At 39.5% G+C, this 16,575-nt stretch overlaps 1 protein-coding gene across 2 annotated transcripts; it reads right to left on the bottom strand.

Moving 5' to 3' along the window:
- Positions 1–9,325: 9,325 nt before the first annotated feature.
- On the bottom strand, positions 9,326–12,435 carry sox7 (SRY-box transcription factor 7). Of its 2 annotated transcripts, none has more exons than XM_061929348.2 (2): positions 11,879–12,435; positions 9,326–10,862 (listed from the first exon to the last, which is right to left on the bottom strand). In XM_061929348.2, the coding sequence occupies exons 1-2, from the start codon at positions 12,108–12,110 to the stop codon at positions 9,937–9,939; spliced, it is 1,158 nt and encodes a 385-aa protein (XP_061785332.1). In that variant the 5' UTR covers positions 12,111–12,435; the 3' UTR covers positions 9,326–9,936. The 2 variants fall into 2 exon arrangements, with proteins under 2 accessions (XP_061785332.1, XP_061785333.1); XM_061929349.2 differs by lacking the exon at positions 11,879–12,435 and adding an exon at positions 11,699–11,708.
- Positions 12,436–16,575: the final 4,140 nt, after the last annotated feature.

Genomic DNA, 16,575 nt, shown 5'->3' with positions numbered 1-16,575 from the left:
TTATTGCATTTTAACAGAAGTGTAGATAGAACATGTTTTAAACTGAAAATAAGCAGCTATTAACAGTAAGTGAACAAGTGGATTAATAATCAATTTTTACAGCTTGTCCCTCATAATTTTGACAAAATAGAATGAGAAATGACACAATATGTTACTGCATATGTCAGCAGACAAATTAGGAGCCTTTGTTTGCTTACTTACTACTAAAAGACAAGTTGTCTTGTATGTTCACTATTTTATTTAAGGACAAATTTGTTCTTCGATTGCAATAAGAAACAGATGTTTAATGTACCCTAAGATTTTTTGTTAAATTAAAGCCAATAATGCCATTTTTTGTGGTCCCTTTTATTTAGAAAAGTACCGAAAAGTATCGAAATACATTTTGGTACCGGTACCAAAATATTGGTATCAGGTAGGGATGTCCGATAATGTCTTTTTGCCGATATCCGATATTCGATATTGTCCAACTCTTTAATTACCGATACCGATATCAACCGATACCGATATCAACCGATATATACAGTCGTGGAATTAACACATTGTTATGCCTAATTTGGACAACCAGGTATGGTGAAGATAAGGTACTTTTAAAAAATTTTATAAAATAAAATAAGATAAATACATTAAAAAAAAATTATTGAATAAAAAAGAAAGTAAAACAATATAAAAACAGTTACATAGAAACTAGTAATTAATGAAAATGAGTAAAATTAACTGTTAAAGGTTAGTACTATTAGTGGACCAGCAGCACGCACAATCATGTGTGCTTACGGACTGTATCCCTTGCAGACTGTATTGATATATATTGATATATAATGTAGGAACCAGACTATTAATAACAGAAAGAAACAACCCTTTTGTGTGAATGAGTGTGAATGGGGGAGGGAGGTTTTTTGGGTTGGTGCACTAATTGTAAGTGTATCTTGTGTTTTTTATGTTGATTTAATAAAAAAAAATAAAAATAAAAAATAACATCAAAAAAAAAAACCGATACCGATAATAAAAATAAAAAAACGATACCGATAATTTCCGATATTACATTTTAACGCATTTATCGGCCAATAATATCGGCAGGCCGGACATCTCTAGTATCGGGACAACCCTAGTATGTACAGTATCGGTATATGCAAAATTTTATGGAGAAAAAACATTGTTTAGTTTAGGTTTTTTTTGTTATGGGTTACAGAGCAAATAGTTGTGTTATATATAATTTACCTCAATAATAATTAATACATTTCATTTTCAGAGCATGACAAGGGCCGGTAAAAATTGGCTGTGGGCCAAAATTTTGAAACCCCTGATTTACACTTATTTTACCACCATAGGGCCTGATCTTCTAAAGGTTTGTGTGTACTAAAACACGTGCAAAGTTGATGGCACACGCCAAGCTGATCTACAAAACTTGTACACAGAGGTGAGCAGAATAAAAAGTGCAATCCACTCAGCGTGTCGTGCAGAATATATGCTGATTGTCAGAACACCCACAACACTGGGAGGACAAGATGCAAATATAATCATTCAGCACACGCATCGTGATTTATCAAGACTGATCACTTTCACACAGACGCTATTTGGAGTCTTTATTTATTGCGTCTGAAAAGTATACATCAGGGGTTTCAAAATCATTTTAGATGGGGGGCCACATGGAGAGAAATCTACTCCCAAGTGGGCCGGACTGGTAAAATCACGACACGATAACTTCAAAATAAAGACAACTTCAGATTGTTTTCTTTGTTAAAAAATAGAACAAGCACATTCTGAAAATGTACAAATCATAATGTTGTTGTTTTTTACACTTACATGTTGCGGTTGATAGTATTCTATCTTTATTTGTCGTTATTTAGACTTTTAGATAATGTTCATCAGTCAACTCATTGGCGTTAATTTTCAATCCATCAAAAGATTAAAAAAATAATATCAAGATCAAATTACAGGACGTTGTTTATGTAGTTTGCTCATTTTCCTTGACTGGTGCACTAACATAATGTGGTTAATTTTTTTTAACATATGTAGCATCATTTACAAAGATACAAATAATTGCTATTGCGACATCTAGTGGACACATTTAGAACAGCGGTTTCTTTCATTCAAAAATTTCAGCTCATTTTTATACTTAGCAAACTCATCCCACAGGCCGGATAAAACGTTTGCCACCCCTGGTATACGTGTTAACTGGCACATGTGCGCATACGGCTGTAAGAAAGGAGGTGATCGCTCTACAAGACAGTTGATGGACAGTGAATCCTCGGTTCTATGTGTGTGTGTCGACATATTTGGAATGTCAAAAATAAAAAATAATAGACATATTGTCTATTCAGTAATATTATATCATCATTTTAAAGATGACTTAAGGAGCTGAATAAAACAAATGAAAGTGTCTGCTGGCATTTTTTTAAATGTATTATTATAATCTATCTCCATTATGAAAACACAACTTTTAATATGTCTTTTCTGGCGTGAATGCGATGCGGTGCTGTGACGCTTCATCGCCTCCCCACAGAGGAGCGTGCTAAAAATAGTTTCTGTTGTCGATAGATTGCGATTTTATATTGCATAAAAGGTGTTGCAAATTATAGATTTGTGCTGTTGGTTTAACAACATCGCACACAGGTTGGAGGGCACAAAACATAATTTAAAGGGGTTATATAAGGATTTGTTTTCTACAATAATAACACTACCTTGTGGTCTACATCAGTGTTTTTCAACCTTTTTTGAGGCAAGGCACATTTTTTGCGTTGAAAAAATCCGGAGGCACACCACCAGCAGAAATCATTAAAAAACGAAACTCAGTTGACAGTAAAAAGTCGTTGTCGCAATTGTTGGATATGACTTTAAACCATAATCAATAGAGATGTCCGATAATATCGGCCTGCCGATATTATCGGCCGATAAATGCGTTAAAATGTAATATCAGAAATTATCGGTATTGGTTTTTTTTTTTTTTGGTTTTTTTTATTAAATCAACGTAAAAAACACAAGATACACTTACAATTAGTGCACCAACCCAAAAAACCTCCCTCCCCCATTACGAGCAGAGGAGCATGTTCGGCAGTGCACAATCACAGAGTACTTACAAGCAGACACGGTGTGTAGACAGAAAAGGGAGAATGGACGCATTTTGGCCTAAAAACTAAACATAAAGGTGAAGTTATAACACTGAAACACCCTCAGGAAGAGGTGCTTTAAGACATGGCACAGGTGCATTCATTCACACTCATTCACACAAAAGGGTTGTTTCTTTCTGTTATTAATATTTCTGGTTCCTACATTATATATCAATATATATCAATACAGTCTGCAAGGGATACAGTCCGTAAGCACACATGATTGTGCGTGCTGCTGGTCCACTAATAGTACTAACCTTTAACAGTTAATTTTACTAATTTTCATTAGTTACTAGTTTCTATGTAACTGTTTTTATATTGTTTTACTTTCTTTTTTATTCAATAATTATTTTTTTTAATTTATTTATCTTATTTTATTATTATTTTTAAAAAAAGTACCTTATCTTCACCATACCTGGTTGTCCAAATTAGGCATAATAATGTGTTAATTCCACGACTGTATATATCGGTTGATATCGGTATCGGTTGATATCGGTATCGGTAATTAAAGAGTTGGACAATATCGGATATCGGCAAAAAGCCATTATCGGACATCCCTAATAATCAACCATGCATCAATATAGTTCTTGTCTCAAAGTAGATGTACTGTCACCACCTGTCACATCACGCCGTGACTTTTTTTGAGTTTTTTTGCTGTTTTCTTGTGTGTAGTGTTTAAGTTCTTGTCTTGCGCTCCTATTTTGGTGGCTTTTTCTATTTTTGAGGGGTATTTTCCTGTAGCAGTTTCATGTCTTCCTTTGAGCGATATCTATCTACTTTGTTTTAGCAATCAAGAATATTTAAGTTGTTTTTATCCTTCATTGTGGGGACATTGTTGATTGTAATGTCATGTTCGGATGTACTTTGTGGACGCCGTCTTTGCTCCACAGTAAGTCTTTGCTGTCGTCCAGCATTCTGTTTTTGTTTACTTTGTAGCCAGTTCAGTTTTAGCTTTGTTCTGCATAGCCTTCCCTAAGCTTCAATGCCTTTTGTTAGGGGCATTTACCTTTTGTTTATTTTTGGTTTAAGCATTAGACACCTTTTAACCTGCATGCTGCCTCCAGCTGTTTCCGACATCTACAAAGTAATTAGCTACCTGCTGCCACCTACTGATATGGAAAAGTATTACACAGTTACTCTGCCGAGCTTTAGACAGCACCGACACTCAACAACAACACATAATTTGCAGACTACAACTACTGGTTTGCAAAAAATATTTTTAAACCAAATAGGTGAAATTAGATAATCTCCCACGGCACACCAGATTGTATCTGTGGTTGAAAAACACTGGTCTACATAACATGTAATGGTGGTTCTTGGGTAAAAATGTTGCATAGCTTATGTTTCACAGACCATCTTCAAGTTGTTTTCTGACCGTTTTGTGGGCGGGTCTTAGTCTACTGACAGATATAAGTTCTAACTATACGCTACTTTGTATTAAAAATGGCAACAGCGGTGGATGCATGTGCATATACGAGCCAGTCTGCCCCACAACAAGAGGATAGAGAAAAAGAAGGAACTTACTGACGACAGTGCAAACTACAATGGCGGACGCACGCAAGGCACTCTGGGCACATTTCTACCATATATTGATAATGTGCTGACGTCACACACGGCAAAAATGTCACAAAAGTAGCAAATTCCAAACAGCTCGTTAAGCGGAAGTATGAAAGAACGCAAGATTATTTGATAAATATCCTGCCATGCCTTCACAGTTTGATTTAAATTTTTTGGGATTTATGCAGATCCTAAATACACAACAGCACTAGGTAAGAGAAGTTGGATTTGTATAAGAGGGCCCCATTAAGCAAGACGGTCTGCACCACTTTTCAATTGTACACACAGTCTTAGTAGGTCGCACGCAACACGCCCGTTTATAGGGCGTGTTGCGTATAAGTCGCTCCGGAGTATAAGTCGCACCAGCCGAAAATGCATAATAATGAAGGAAAAAAACATGTACGTATAAGTCGCACTGAAGTATAAGTCGCATTTTTTGGGGAAATGCAGAGGGGTTAGTGCATCTGCCTCACAATACGAAGGTCCTGAGTAGTCTTGGGTTCAATCCCGGGCTCGGGATCTTTCTGTGTGGAGTTTTCATGTTCTCCCCGTGACTGCGTGGGTTCCCTCCGGGTACTCCGGCTTCCTCCCACCTCCAAAGACATGCACCTGGGGATAAGTTGATTGGCAACACTAAATTGGCCCTAGTGTGTGAATGTGAGTGTGAAAGTTGTCTGTCTATCTGTGTTGGCCATGCGATGAGGTGGCGACTTGTCCAGGGTGTACCCCGCCTTCCGCCCGATTGTAGCTGAGATAGGCTCCAGCGCCCCCCGCGACCCCAAAAAAAGGGAATAAGCGGTAGAAAATGGATGGATGGATGGATTTGATAAAATCCAACACCAAGAATAGAAATTTGAAAGGCAATTTAAAATAAATAAAGAATAGTGAACAACAGGCTGGATAAGTGTACATTATATGAGGCATAAATAACCAACTGAGAGCGTGCCTGGTATGTTAACATAACATATTATGGTAAGAGTCATTCAAATAACTATAACATATAGAACATGCTATACGTTTACCAAACAATCTGTCACTCCTAATCGCTAAATCCCATGAAATCTTATACGTCTAGTCTCTTACGTGAATGAGCTAAATAATATTATTTGATATTTTACGGTAATTTGTTAATAATTTCACACATAAGTCGCTCCTGAGTATAAGTCGCACCCCCGGCCAAAGTATGAAAAAAATTGCGACTTATAGTCCGAAAAATACGGTACACGCAATTTTATAGTTTGCACACGCTGTTTAGCCCGTGGTATTTGGATCTTAGTAGATCAGGCCCTATGTGTTTTGGTGGCAACTTCATCTTCACACTCGCAGCAGGGGACACAAGCTCCGTTGCGGACACCGGAGCTCAAAAAGGAAAGAAAAGTATTCTATTTCGCGTCCTCTTCTACTGATATTTTATTGCTAGAATTGAACCTTGAGTTGAATAGAATTGTTCTTGAGAAAATGCTGAAAGAATATAGATATTTTATTTTCAAAATAAATTCACATTTCTAACAGCTTTATAAGGGTCGGAAACACACAAGAGCCTGCAAGGTTTAATAAAACGAGTAAAAAGTATTAAAAATGTCATAATAAACTTAGGAAAATACCTGAATATAAGTAAACTCAGGCTATGGTGTCTATATATCATCCTATTCATATTCATTTTTTGCAGTTTTGAAATAATCCTGGACCAGGGCGGCAAAAACATGCAATTAAATGATCAAAATATTAGTTTTAGATTTCTTAATCCACACTGTCTATGCCGTTCTGTACCAAGAGGGGGCGGCATATCTAGTCTGGCGATGGAAAGGCGTTCCAAGTACAATTAGTCATCTACCCATTACTCTAAAACTAATTGATATTATAGGAAATGATTGCCAAAAAGTACATAAAGAGAACTTGTTAGTGACATTTCAGTCAGCGTGACGCTATGGGTCCTTTTGGTAAATCTAACTACTTGGTGCCATGTTCTTTTGAGAACCAACGTCCTCTGCAGTGGACATTGGTGTCTTGCATAACAGGATTATTTAAAAAAAAAATTTTTTAATTTTGACAAAAGAAATAGACTGAAACTAAGTTGGTTCTCAGGAGGTCTTGCTAGTCAGTGGGTTGGGAGCTAGAGCTTAGCCTACTAGCCAAGGTGCTCCAATCTCAGTCAGAAGGGTTGTTTAGTCTCGGGCAGAGCCCAGGTGTGCACCGCGCTGGATACGTTGGTATACCTCAAGGCAAGAGCCACGTCTATAGGTGCACTGTAGGTCCTGTGCCTCTGCAGATGTGTATTGCTTGATGTGCAGCCAGAAGTGGTGGAAAAGTTATCGATTTTTAGATGCATTGTTATTTTTGCTAGAACTAATATATAGATAGTAATATAGATTATATCTATGTATCTGTCTATCCATCTATCTATCTATATATATATATATATATATATATATATATATATATATATATATATATATATATATATGTATATATATATATATATATATATATATATATATATATATATATAATGCAAGCATGGTCCCCGTGGTAGTGGGGGCTCTCGGAGCAGTAACCCCCAAACTGGAAGAGTGGCTCCAACATATCCCAGGTACAACATCTGAAACCTCAGTCCAGAAGAGCGCAGTCCTAGGAACAGCCAAGATACTGTGCAGAACCCTCAAGCTACCAGGGACCCGAGTTTGAGGATGACACAGATACCACCCCACTGGGGTGAGAAGGAGATTTGTATTTATATGCAGTTCACAGGGCCTTACTTTTTCCACATTTTGTTATGTTCCAGTCTTATTCCAAAGTTTAATTAATTCATGTTTGTCGTGGATGGATGTATTTTAAAAAAAAGTATCCACAGCCTTTGCTCAATACTTTGTTGATGCAACTTTGGCAGCAATTACAGCCTCAAGTCTTTTTGAATACAGTGTCACATAGTTGGCACACCTATCTTTGGGCAGTTTCACCCATTCCTCTTTGCAGCACCTCTCAACCTCCATCAAGTTGGATGGGGAGCATTGGTTTTCATCCAGGATGTGTCTGTACATTGCTGCATTCATCTTAGTCTAGTCAGGGAGGTAACCAAGAACCCGATGGTCACTCTGTCAGAGCTACAGCATTCCTCTGTGGAGAAAGGAGAACCTTCCAGAAGGACAACCATCTCTGCAGCAATCCATCAATTAGGCCTGCAAGGTATAGACGGCCATACATATATATATATATATATATATATATATATATATATATATAGATAGATAGATAGATAGATAGATAGATAGATAGATAGATAGATAGATAGATAGATAGATAGATAGATAGATGGATAGATAGATAAATATATAGATAGATAAATGGATAGATGGATAGATTTTTAACTCATTGTGGCTCCCGAGTCAAAACATTTGGGCACCGCTTCTGTACAAAATGCGTCAATAATCGATTTATAATCGAATTGTAGTCCATATGAATTGGAGTCAAATCGTGAGGTGCCATGTTTTTCAACCAATCTTTCTCAAATGTCCTTGTCGGTCCCCTTGAAGGTGTGGTGCTAAACACCCTGAAGGTACATTGGGTGTTTTTTAAAGGTGTGTGAGAAATTGGCGTTTTGGTTCCTAGAGTCAACACAAGTCTCAGTTAAAAAAAAAAAAGCCTTCAGATTTGCATTAAATGAATTAGAAAAGTCTCTGAGGCTACCTGAACTGATCCCTTTGGGGGAATTTCAGGCCATTTTAAAGGATGGAAAAGCTGTTTCTTTTGGGCACTGTACTTGTTTTTATTGAAACATGTTTTTTTTTACCTATACGTGTTTTTACGTTTATGTTAGTAATTTGTATTTTTAACTATAGTGTGTGACTGCTTCTGGTTGTTGTTGTTTTTGTTTTATTTATTTGTAAAACCTGTTTTTGCTGCCCTCTTGGAAAGGTCACTCTTGCAGAAGAGATCCTGATCTCAATTCGTTTTTTTACCTGGTTAAATAAAGGAAAATGAAAATGAACTATCGAGTCAATACACAAAATAATAGCACCGACAACAAGGCACAGGTGCATGCTGTGACACATTTGCACCATTTTGTCTGTAGAGGTTCCTGACGTAAGACTTTCAGTAAAAGGACGCTTGTTTGTTCTTGACTGGATGGATGGGACTGGCTAACATGCACCAAGGGAGTCTGCTGGTGGGACCTCCGGAGCTGACCACCAATATTGCCACCATGCCCGGGGGCAGTACTCTGACCCCGCCTCTAAATGGAGCGTCCACCCAGGGGTAGGAAAGGTAATGATGTCACCCTGAAGGATGGCGCTGCACACATGATGAATGTTGTCACATCACTCATGTTTAAAATAAATATTAGCGTGCTTTCAAAGCTCGACACAGCGGTACACTTTCCTCGGAATAGCAGCATGACCACATCGCTCTGGTTCTTTAATGGCGGGTCCAGCCAGGCCCAAACATCCTGACATGGAGAGCTTCCCCCCTACACACACACACACAAGCCCTTACACACCTTATCAGGCAGGAAACACTGCTCCTCCGCCACATCCTCTTTACAAGAAGCACGACTCAAGCCTTCCCAAAAAACGCAGGAAGACCAGCCAGGATTTGTCAAAAAGCCCCCCGAATTCCTTCTGTAAGAAAAAAAAAAGGAGGAAAAAATGTGTATAAAAGGAGGCCCTGCCTGTTTTTCCCGTATTTTATTTATTTATGTACACTGAGATTATGAAAGGTCTGCATCAGCAAGATAGACGCGTACATGAAGAACGGCACAAAAGCAGGGTGGTGGGATGGAGGCGGTCTAATCCTCTTCAAAGAGCAGGATGATGATATTAAGGTGTGGGCGTGCAGCACGACAACACGTCTACCTTTTACTTATTTGCCTTTATTCAGGACTCTTTCGCTTTGTACAGGACACCGAAAATGTGAAATTTCAAAGAAAGAAAAAAAAATGCTACTTTCCATTATCCACAATTTTCAAAACCAACATACATTAATACTGCAGTTAAATTATTGTGTCTTTATAGAGGTTGTGATTATAATATAGTTTATATTATTTCATAGGAAGCATTGACAAAAACAATTACGATGACTCCCACAGTGGAGCGCCGGGATTGAATTAAATTAGCGTCTGTACACATCTTTAGTGGTTCTACATTTACAAGTACTGTTTTGAAATGTACAGGTGGTCCCCCTGAGGTGTCTTGTTTGAGTGCTCCTCTCAGGTTCTGCTCCTAGTCTTGTGGCACCCTCTCAATCAGGCTTCTTGAAAGCGTCTCTGATCGCCGGGACCGCCTCATGAGATGCCGTAGTTGTTGTAGTAGGCGGCGGTTGCGTCGGCCAGCACCGAGATGAGACTGGTCTCCGTGGTGCTGCTAGGACACGTCAAGGTGGAGACGGGGGGGGAGGCGGAGGACACCTGGACGTGGCCCGTGACCGTGACCTGCTCGGCATGGAAGCCGCCCCCGGTGGAGTTCAGGTACTGGTCAAACTCGTCACGGTCCACCTCGCCCAGGAGTTCGGCCTGACTCAGCTGGTCCAGCGTCTCCAGGTGAGCCTGCGTCTCCGGGGGCGGGGACAGCTGCCCTAGGTGGCCTTGATGGTGGAGGTGAATTTGAGGGAAGTGGGAGGGACTGTAGTAAGAGAAAGGAGTTATCAGTCCTTGGCCGCCGCCGCCACCTGTAGGGACCATGTGGGGCATGTGTGCGCCACCACAATGGATTTGGGTCTGGGTGTAGTCCATGTGGTATGGCGGCGGGCTGCTCATGTGACTTTGGTGCGGCTCCTCAGGATGTTGATAATAGGAAGGGGGTACGTGCTCGTGGTCCACAGCATCCAAGGGGGACATCTCCGGCGGGGTGGGTAGGCCGTAGGGGTAGGTGTCGAAACTGTTTGACGCGGCGGAGTCTCGGAAGCTTCGGACGCCAGGCAGAGCGGGGCTCAAGCTGGAGAAGCCGCTGCGGACGCCCACAGGGCTGCCCGCGCCCTTCTCCAGGGGGCGGCAGAGGGCGCGCTGCTCGGGAAGGGAGTTCTGGTCGGGTCCCGCCAGGCCGCCCAGGAGGAACCCGGGGTCCACGCGCTTGCAGATGCGCTTGAGCTGCTTCTTGCGGCGAGGGCGGTACTTGTAGTTGGGATAGTCCTGCATGTGCTGCACGCGCAGACGCTCCGCTTCCTCCACGTAGGGACGCTTTTGGGGAGGGGTTAGGGCCTTCCACGACTTGCCTGTACATGACCACAATAAAGGAAAAAAAACACATTCTTTATTTTATAAAGTGACATATTGTTTCAAAGTTGAACTCACATTCGCATTCAGAACTGCATTATGTTAAGCTTTGTAAGTGCAAGACAAGACATGTTATCCATAAAAGTATTAACGCGCTGCAATATCGCAATGGAATTGGGTTCATGTTTAGAGCCTAAAATTAAAGAATGAATTCATGTGAACAACAAATTCCAAATATTTGTGCAAGTTGTAAGTTGACAACTTTAAGCTTTGATTTGCAATTTTGCTGTAAAATGAAACCCGAGGGCACAAGTTTGAAACATTCTTTATTTTAAAAAGTGACATACTGTTTCAAAGTTGAACATGTTTTTCTAACATTCGCATTCAAAACTGCATTATGTTAAGCTTTTTAAGTGCAACCAAGACATGTTATCCATAAAAGTATTAAAGCGCTGCAATATAGCAATATAATTGGGTTCATGTTTAGAGCTTAAAATTAAAGAATTAATTCATGTGAACAACAAATTCCAAATATTTTTATTTAATTGAAAGTTGACAACTATAAGCTTTGATTTGCAAGTTTGTTGTAAAATTAACCCGAGAGCGCAAGTTTGATTTTTAATTACATTTTAATAAATTATTTTATTGCAGACTGCACAATAGAAGAAGAAAAAAAAGCCAATTTATATATAACTCATAAAAAAGATGTCCTATTACTTGAAATAAACCTGCCTGTGCAGGATTTGTAGAGATAATTGTTTCCGATATAATATTGCAGTTTAATAATACTAATGATAATAATGATAATAATAGTTGTGATAATATTGTTGCTTACCCAGCATCTTGCTAAGACTGGACATTAGGAAAAAAAGTCAATTTCTAACTCATAAAAAAGATGTCCTGTTACTTTAAATCGGCCTGGATTTGTAGAGATAATTGTTTTTAATATAATGATCAAAACAATATAATATTGTAGTTTAATAATAATAATCGTTGTGATGATATTGTTGCTTACCCAGCATCTTGCTAAGTTCGGCGTTGTGCAGGTCTGGGTTCTGGACGGCCAGCCGTTTCCTCTCGTCCTTGGCCCACACCATGAAGGCGTTCATGGGCCGCCTGATGCGGGGCTCCGGCGCCTTGTCCCCGGCTGCTCTGTGCGGGCCGTGCGCGTCCGCGACGTCGCCGTCCGCCGGGGGACACTCGAAGGACTCGGGCCAAGACGAGTACGCGCTGATGAGGGCAGCCATGTGCGCGCTGCTCGCCCGCCAAAGTTGCGGACTTAGTCGCACAAGTTGTACTCTTTCACTCGGAGTGATGTCGAATTGGAAAAAAAAATCAAATAAACTTTTTCACTTTAAAATGAGTTTTCAAAGAGATGCTCTGAGGATGTGCGAGAAGGAGATTTGGAGCTGAGGTTTGCGGATTGTGTTCCAGGATCTCCTCCAGCATGAGGGGGCTTTATATTTGAGGAGGGGGGAGTCCAGCACCAACCCTGCGGGAATCTCGGCTCCTCCTCGATGCCTGCGAGTCCAGTGGAGGTGTGATCCAGCCCGACCCCGAATCTAAATTCTCCCTCATGTCTCCTTTGAAGTGTTGAAGGAATCTGTTTGGTGTGACACTCCTTCTTCGTGACGTGAACACAAACTTATCAGACCTGTTCAGGTGTGTGCGTCAGCCAGGTGAGGTCAGCTTATTCAAACCCTATGAAGTCAAATCGTGTTGCTTAAAGTTAATCAAAAGCAGACAAATGTTGACCAAAATATTGTCGGATATTTCCAATTATTAAAAAAAAAAAAAGTTTTTCTATTAAACTAATTATTAGATCATTATAGTGCAATTAGTTCATTGTTTATTGTTTGAAACAATCCTATATATATATATATATATATATATATATATATATATATATATATATATATATATATATTATATACATACATACCTATACATATATACATACATACATGTATACATACATACATACCTATACATATATACATACCTATACATACATACATACCTATACATATATACATACATACATACCTATACATACATACTAGAGATGCGCGGTTTGCGGACACAACCGCGGAGTCCGCGGATTATCCGCGGATCGGGCGGATGAAATTAAAAAAAATAAGATTTTATCCGCTCGCGGGTCGGGTCGGGCGGATTAATTAGATTTTTTTTTTTTTTTTTTTGCGGGTGGCAGTTAAACCAATTGGGAAATATATATACATAGTTAAATGTTGTTACCCACATACGAAAAACTAGCAGGCACCTGCTGCATATGCCACAACAGAAGAAAAAAAAAGAAAAGAGATGGACACTTTTACGGAGCGGAGAAGGGACGCCTCGCCGGGGTCCGGGACCGAGGCCCCTTCCCCCGAGAGGGCCCCACCGGGAGCCGTAGCTGAGGCGATCCGCGAGAAGGGCCCGACGCACGTCCAGGGTCACTACCGCGCCCACCGCACCGACACCCCGCCTCGTCCGCTTTCGCCGCGGCCGGCGTCACGCGCAGCAGGTAAGCAGCTTACCTGCCCGCCACCCCCGTGGCCGGGGGCTCGTAACATGGGTCACTCCGCGCGCTCCGCCCGCGCAGCTTACCTGCTTGCCACCCCTGTTGCCGGGTAACAGGGGTCACTCCACGCGCAGTGCGCTCACGAAAGGGGTGGGGCTCACCCTGGTTGATATAGAGAGCAGGACGGTGGCCATGGAATTTCATTTAAGGTTTGTGATAAACCATCAAACTCATTCGTTAAAAGGACTCTATAGTAATATAAAGCGAAATTTTCTGGACATTATCATGCAAGAAAAGTTTATTTTTGGGATCGCGATCACCGCGTAATGATTTTTAAAGGTTGCATTACATTATTAACTGTCCCATGTGATCAGCCAGTGCGATTGGAAGTCCATGCTCAATTATTGCCTCCGTAAATAAAACTTCGGCATTTATCACATCCAAAGAATCTGTTTGGGCGACGAAAAACGTTGAAAGTTTTCCACTTGTATCGCTAGCAACGGCATTAGACTTGTGTTTTTTTGTCCCAACGTGGTCTTTTACATCGCTAATTCCTCCGTGTCCGATCGAAAAATCTTGTCTGCACAAGGTGCAATTCGCGTAGTTTTCACCCTTTTTTTTTTTTTTTAATTAATATTAGATATATAACAACGGGCGGATGGCGGGCGGATGCAGTTCTGATCAAACGTTACATCGGGTGGATGGCGGATGGATGACGACTTTCTGACGCAATTGCGGATGAGATAAATTGCCTATCCGCGCATCTCTAATACATACATACCTATACATACTTACACACATATACATACCTATACATATACATACTTACACACATATACATATATATATATATATGTGGACTCTGACTAGTGTGCTCGTGGCAAATTTCACAGAATTTTTTTTTCATAAAACTTACCAAGTTGTGTGTAAATGACATGCATTCAAGTAGAACGTTTAAAAATGTGTGTGTGCAAATATGAAAAAAAAAAAACCATTTGTTTCTTGGCTCATTTTATGAAAATGTCGGAAATTCATTATTTTATTTTATTTTAACCTGTCCTATATCGTTGAGCTAGATTAGGAGTGCCACAGTTGGCCAGACAAATGGTGACTCCCAAGATGTATTACATCCTCATATTGACCTCTTTCAAGCACACAATCAACAAGTCAGCTGTTACAGTTGTGTGTTGATCTGGAGCCCAAGATGCAGAGACGTCAGAAGTCCCGCAGGTAAATTTAGATTTATTTAAAAAAAAAAAAAAAAAAGGATATAGTTCTCAGGGAACATATAGGCACGTTTATGAACAAAACAAAAATGACCCATCATAATCTGGCAAGGCTGGCTTAGGAGGCTTCCTGAATGGCAACCAGGGACAGGTGTGTCCTGATTGCCAATCAAAGACAAGAAGTGGTTGCAACTGGAGCCAAACAGGAAGTGGAAACAAAAAATAGAAGGCTGGACAGGAAATAACAGAAAATACAAGCAACTTCTACTAACTGTCATGTGAGGTCATGACTGCAAGGCTGACCAGTTGCCATCCATCACATATAAATAACTTACGTATATATGGCACTGAGGGGCTTCACGGTGGCAGAGGGGTTAGTGCATCTGCCTCACAATACGAAGGTCCTGAGTAGTCTTGGGTTCAATACCGGGCTCGGGATCTTTCTGTGTGGAGTTTGCATGTCCTCCCCGTGACTGCGTGGGTTCCCTCCGGGTACTCCGGCTTCCTCCCACCTCCAAAGACATGCACCTGGGGATAAGTTGATTGGCAACACTAAATTGGCCCTAGTGTGTGGATGTGAGTGTGAATGTTGTCTGTCTATCTGTGTTGGCCCTGCGATGAGGTGGCGACTTGTCCAGGGTGTACCCTGCCTTCCGCCCGATTGTAGCTGAGATAGGCTCCAGCGCCCCCCGCGACCCCGAAGGGAATAAGCGGTAGAAAATGGACGGATGGGATGGATATATGGCACTGTGGCACAACATGGTGCTGCTCTTTGCTAAAAATCGCTGAGTTTGGCCCAAGGCCCGTTGGCACATTTTCACTTTGAACCTTAGAGTCAGAAAGTTTGGGCACCCACAGTACAGATGTACTTTACAAAAGAAGAGTGTGGCGTACTTCTCTATTTGTAGTTAACTTAATTAAATGTGTTGATATATTTAATGTTTGGTGCAACCAGACCAGATCAATAATTTTTTTTTTTTTCAGCCCAATTATTTGAACATTCTAGGAATTAGTTCATTGTTTATTGTACCAAAAACATGTTTCTATATATTTCTTTACTTTTTACAGATGTATTATTTTAGAAATGGTTATCTTTTGCATTAATTTTTGCTTTTAGTTTCTTCGCTAATTTTATGAAAATTTGATTTTTTTTTTTTTCTGTTAAACAAATTATTTGATAATTATTGTAGTGGTTATTTTCTAAAACAATAATACTCAACAATGCAGGAATAAGTTAATCCTTAACTCTATTGAACAATGTTTTTAATTACATTTTAATCCATTTTAATTGAATTTTTGAAAACAAAGAACTCGTTAATCATTGTTAATGCTAATTTTAGGAATTGTATTATTTTTTGTATTCATTTTTGTAATTTTCTTTTAGTTTCTTGGTTGATTTTGTGATAATATTAGGAATTATTATTATTATATGGCATGGCGACTTGTCCTGGGTGTACCCCGCCAACCGCCCGAATGCATCTGAGATAGGCTCCAGCACCCCCCGCGACACCAAAAGGGACAAGTGGTAGAAAATTGGATGGATATTAAGAATTATTTCATTTATTTTTCTATTAGAAACACTTTTTAAAAATCATTTTGATGATTATTTTCTAGTCCCAAATGACCAGTTGGGGAATTAGTTTAGTGTTTACTCTGTGAACCAATCAATATTTGATATTTTTTATAAATATATATATATATATATATATATATATATATATATATATATATATATATATATATATATACACACACACACACACACACACAAAAGAAAAAGAAAAAAAAAAGATATATATACTATATCATTTTTTAAATTGTAGCAAATTTTAGTAAATGTTTAATATTGTATTAATTTTAAAAATGTTTTGGATGATTTTTATAAAATTATCGGACTTTCTTTTTTTCTATTACAGAAATGATTGGGTGATTATTGTAATAATTATTTTCTAGGTTAATCATAAT

This window comes from Nerophis lumbriciformis, linkage group LG34, assembly GCF_033978685.3.
Source record: "Nerophis lumbriciformis linkage group LG34, RoL_Nlum_v2.1, whole genome shotgun sequence".
Lineage (NCBI taxonomy): Eukaryota > Metazoa > Chordata > Actinopteri > Syngnathiformes > Syngnathidae > Nerophis > Nerophis lumbriciformis.
Note: the sequence above shows the minus strand (reverse complement) of the source record. Positions and strands in the feature narration are given on the sequence as shown.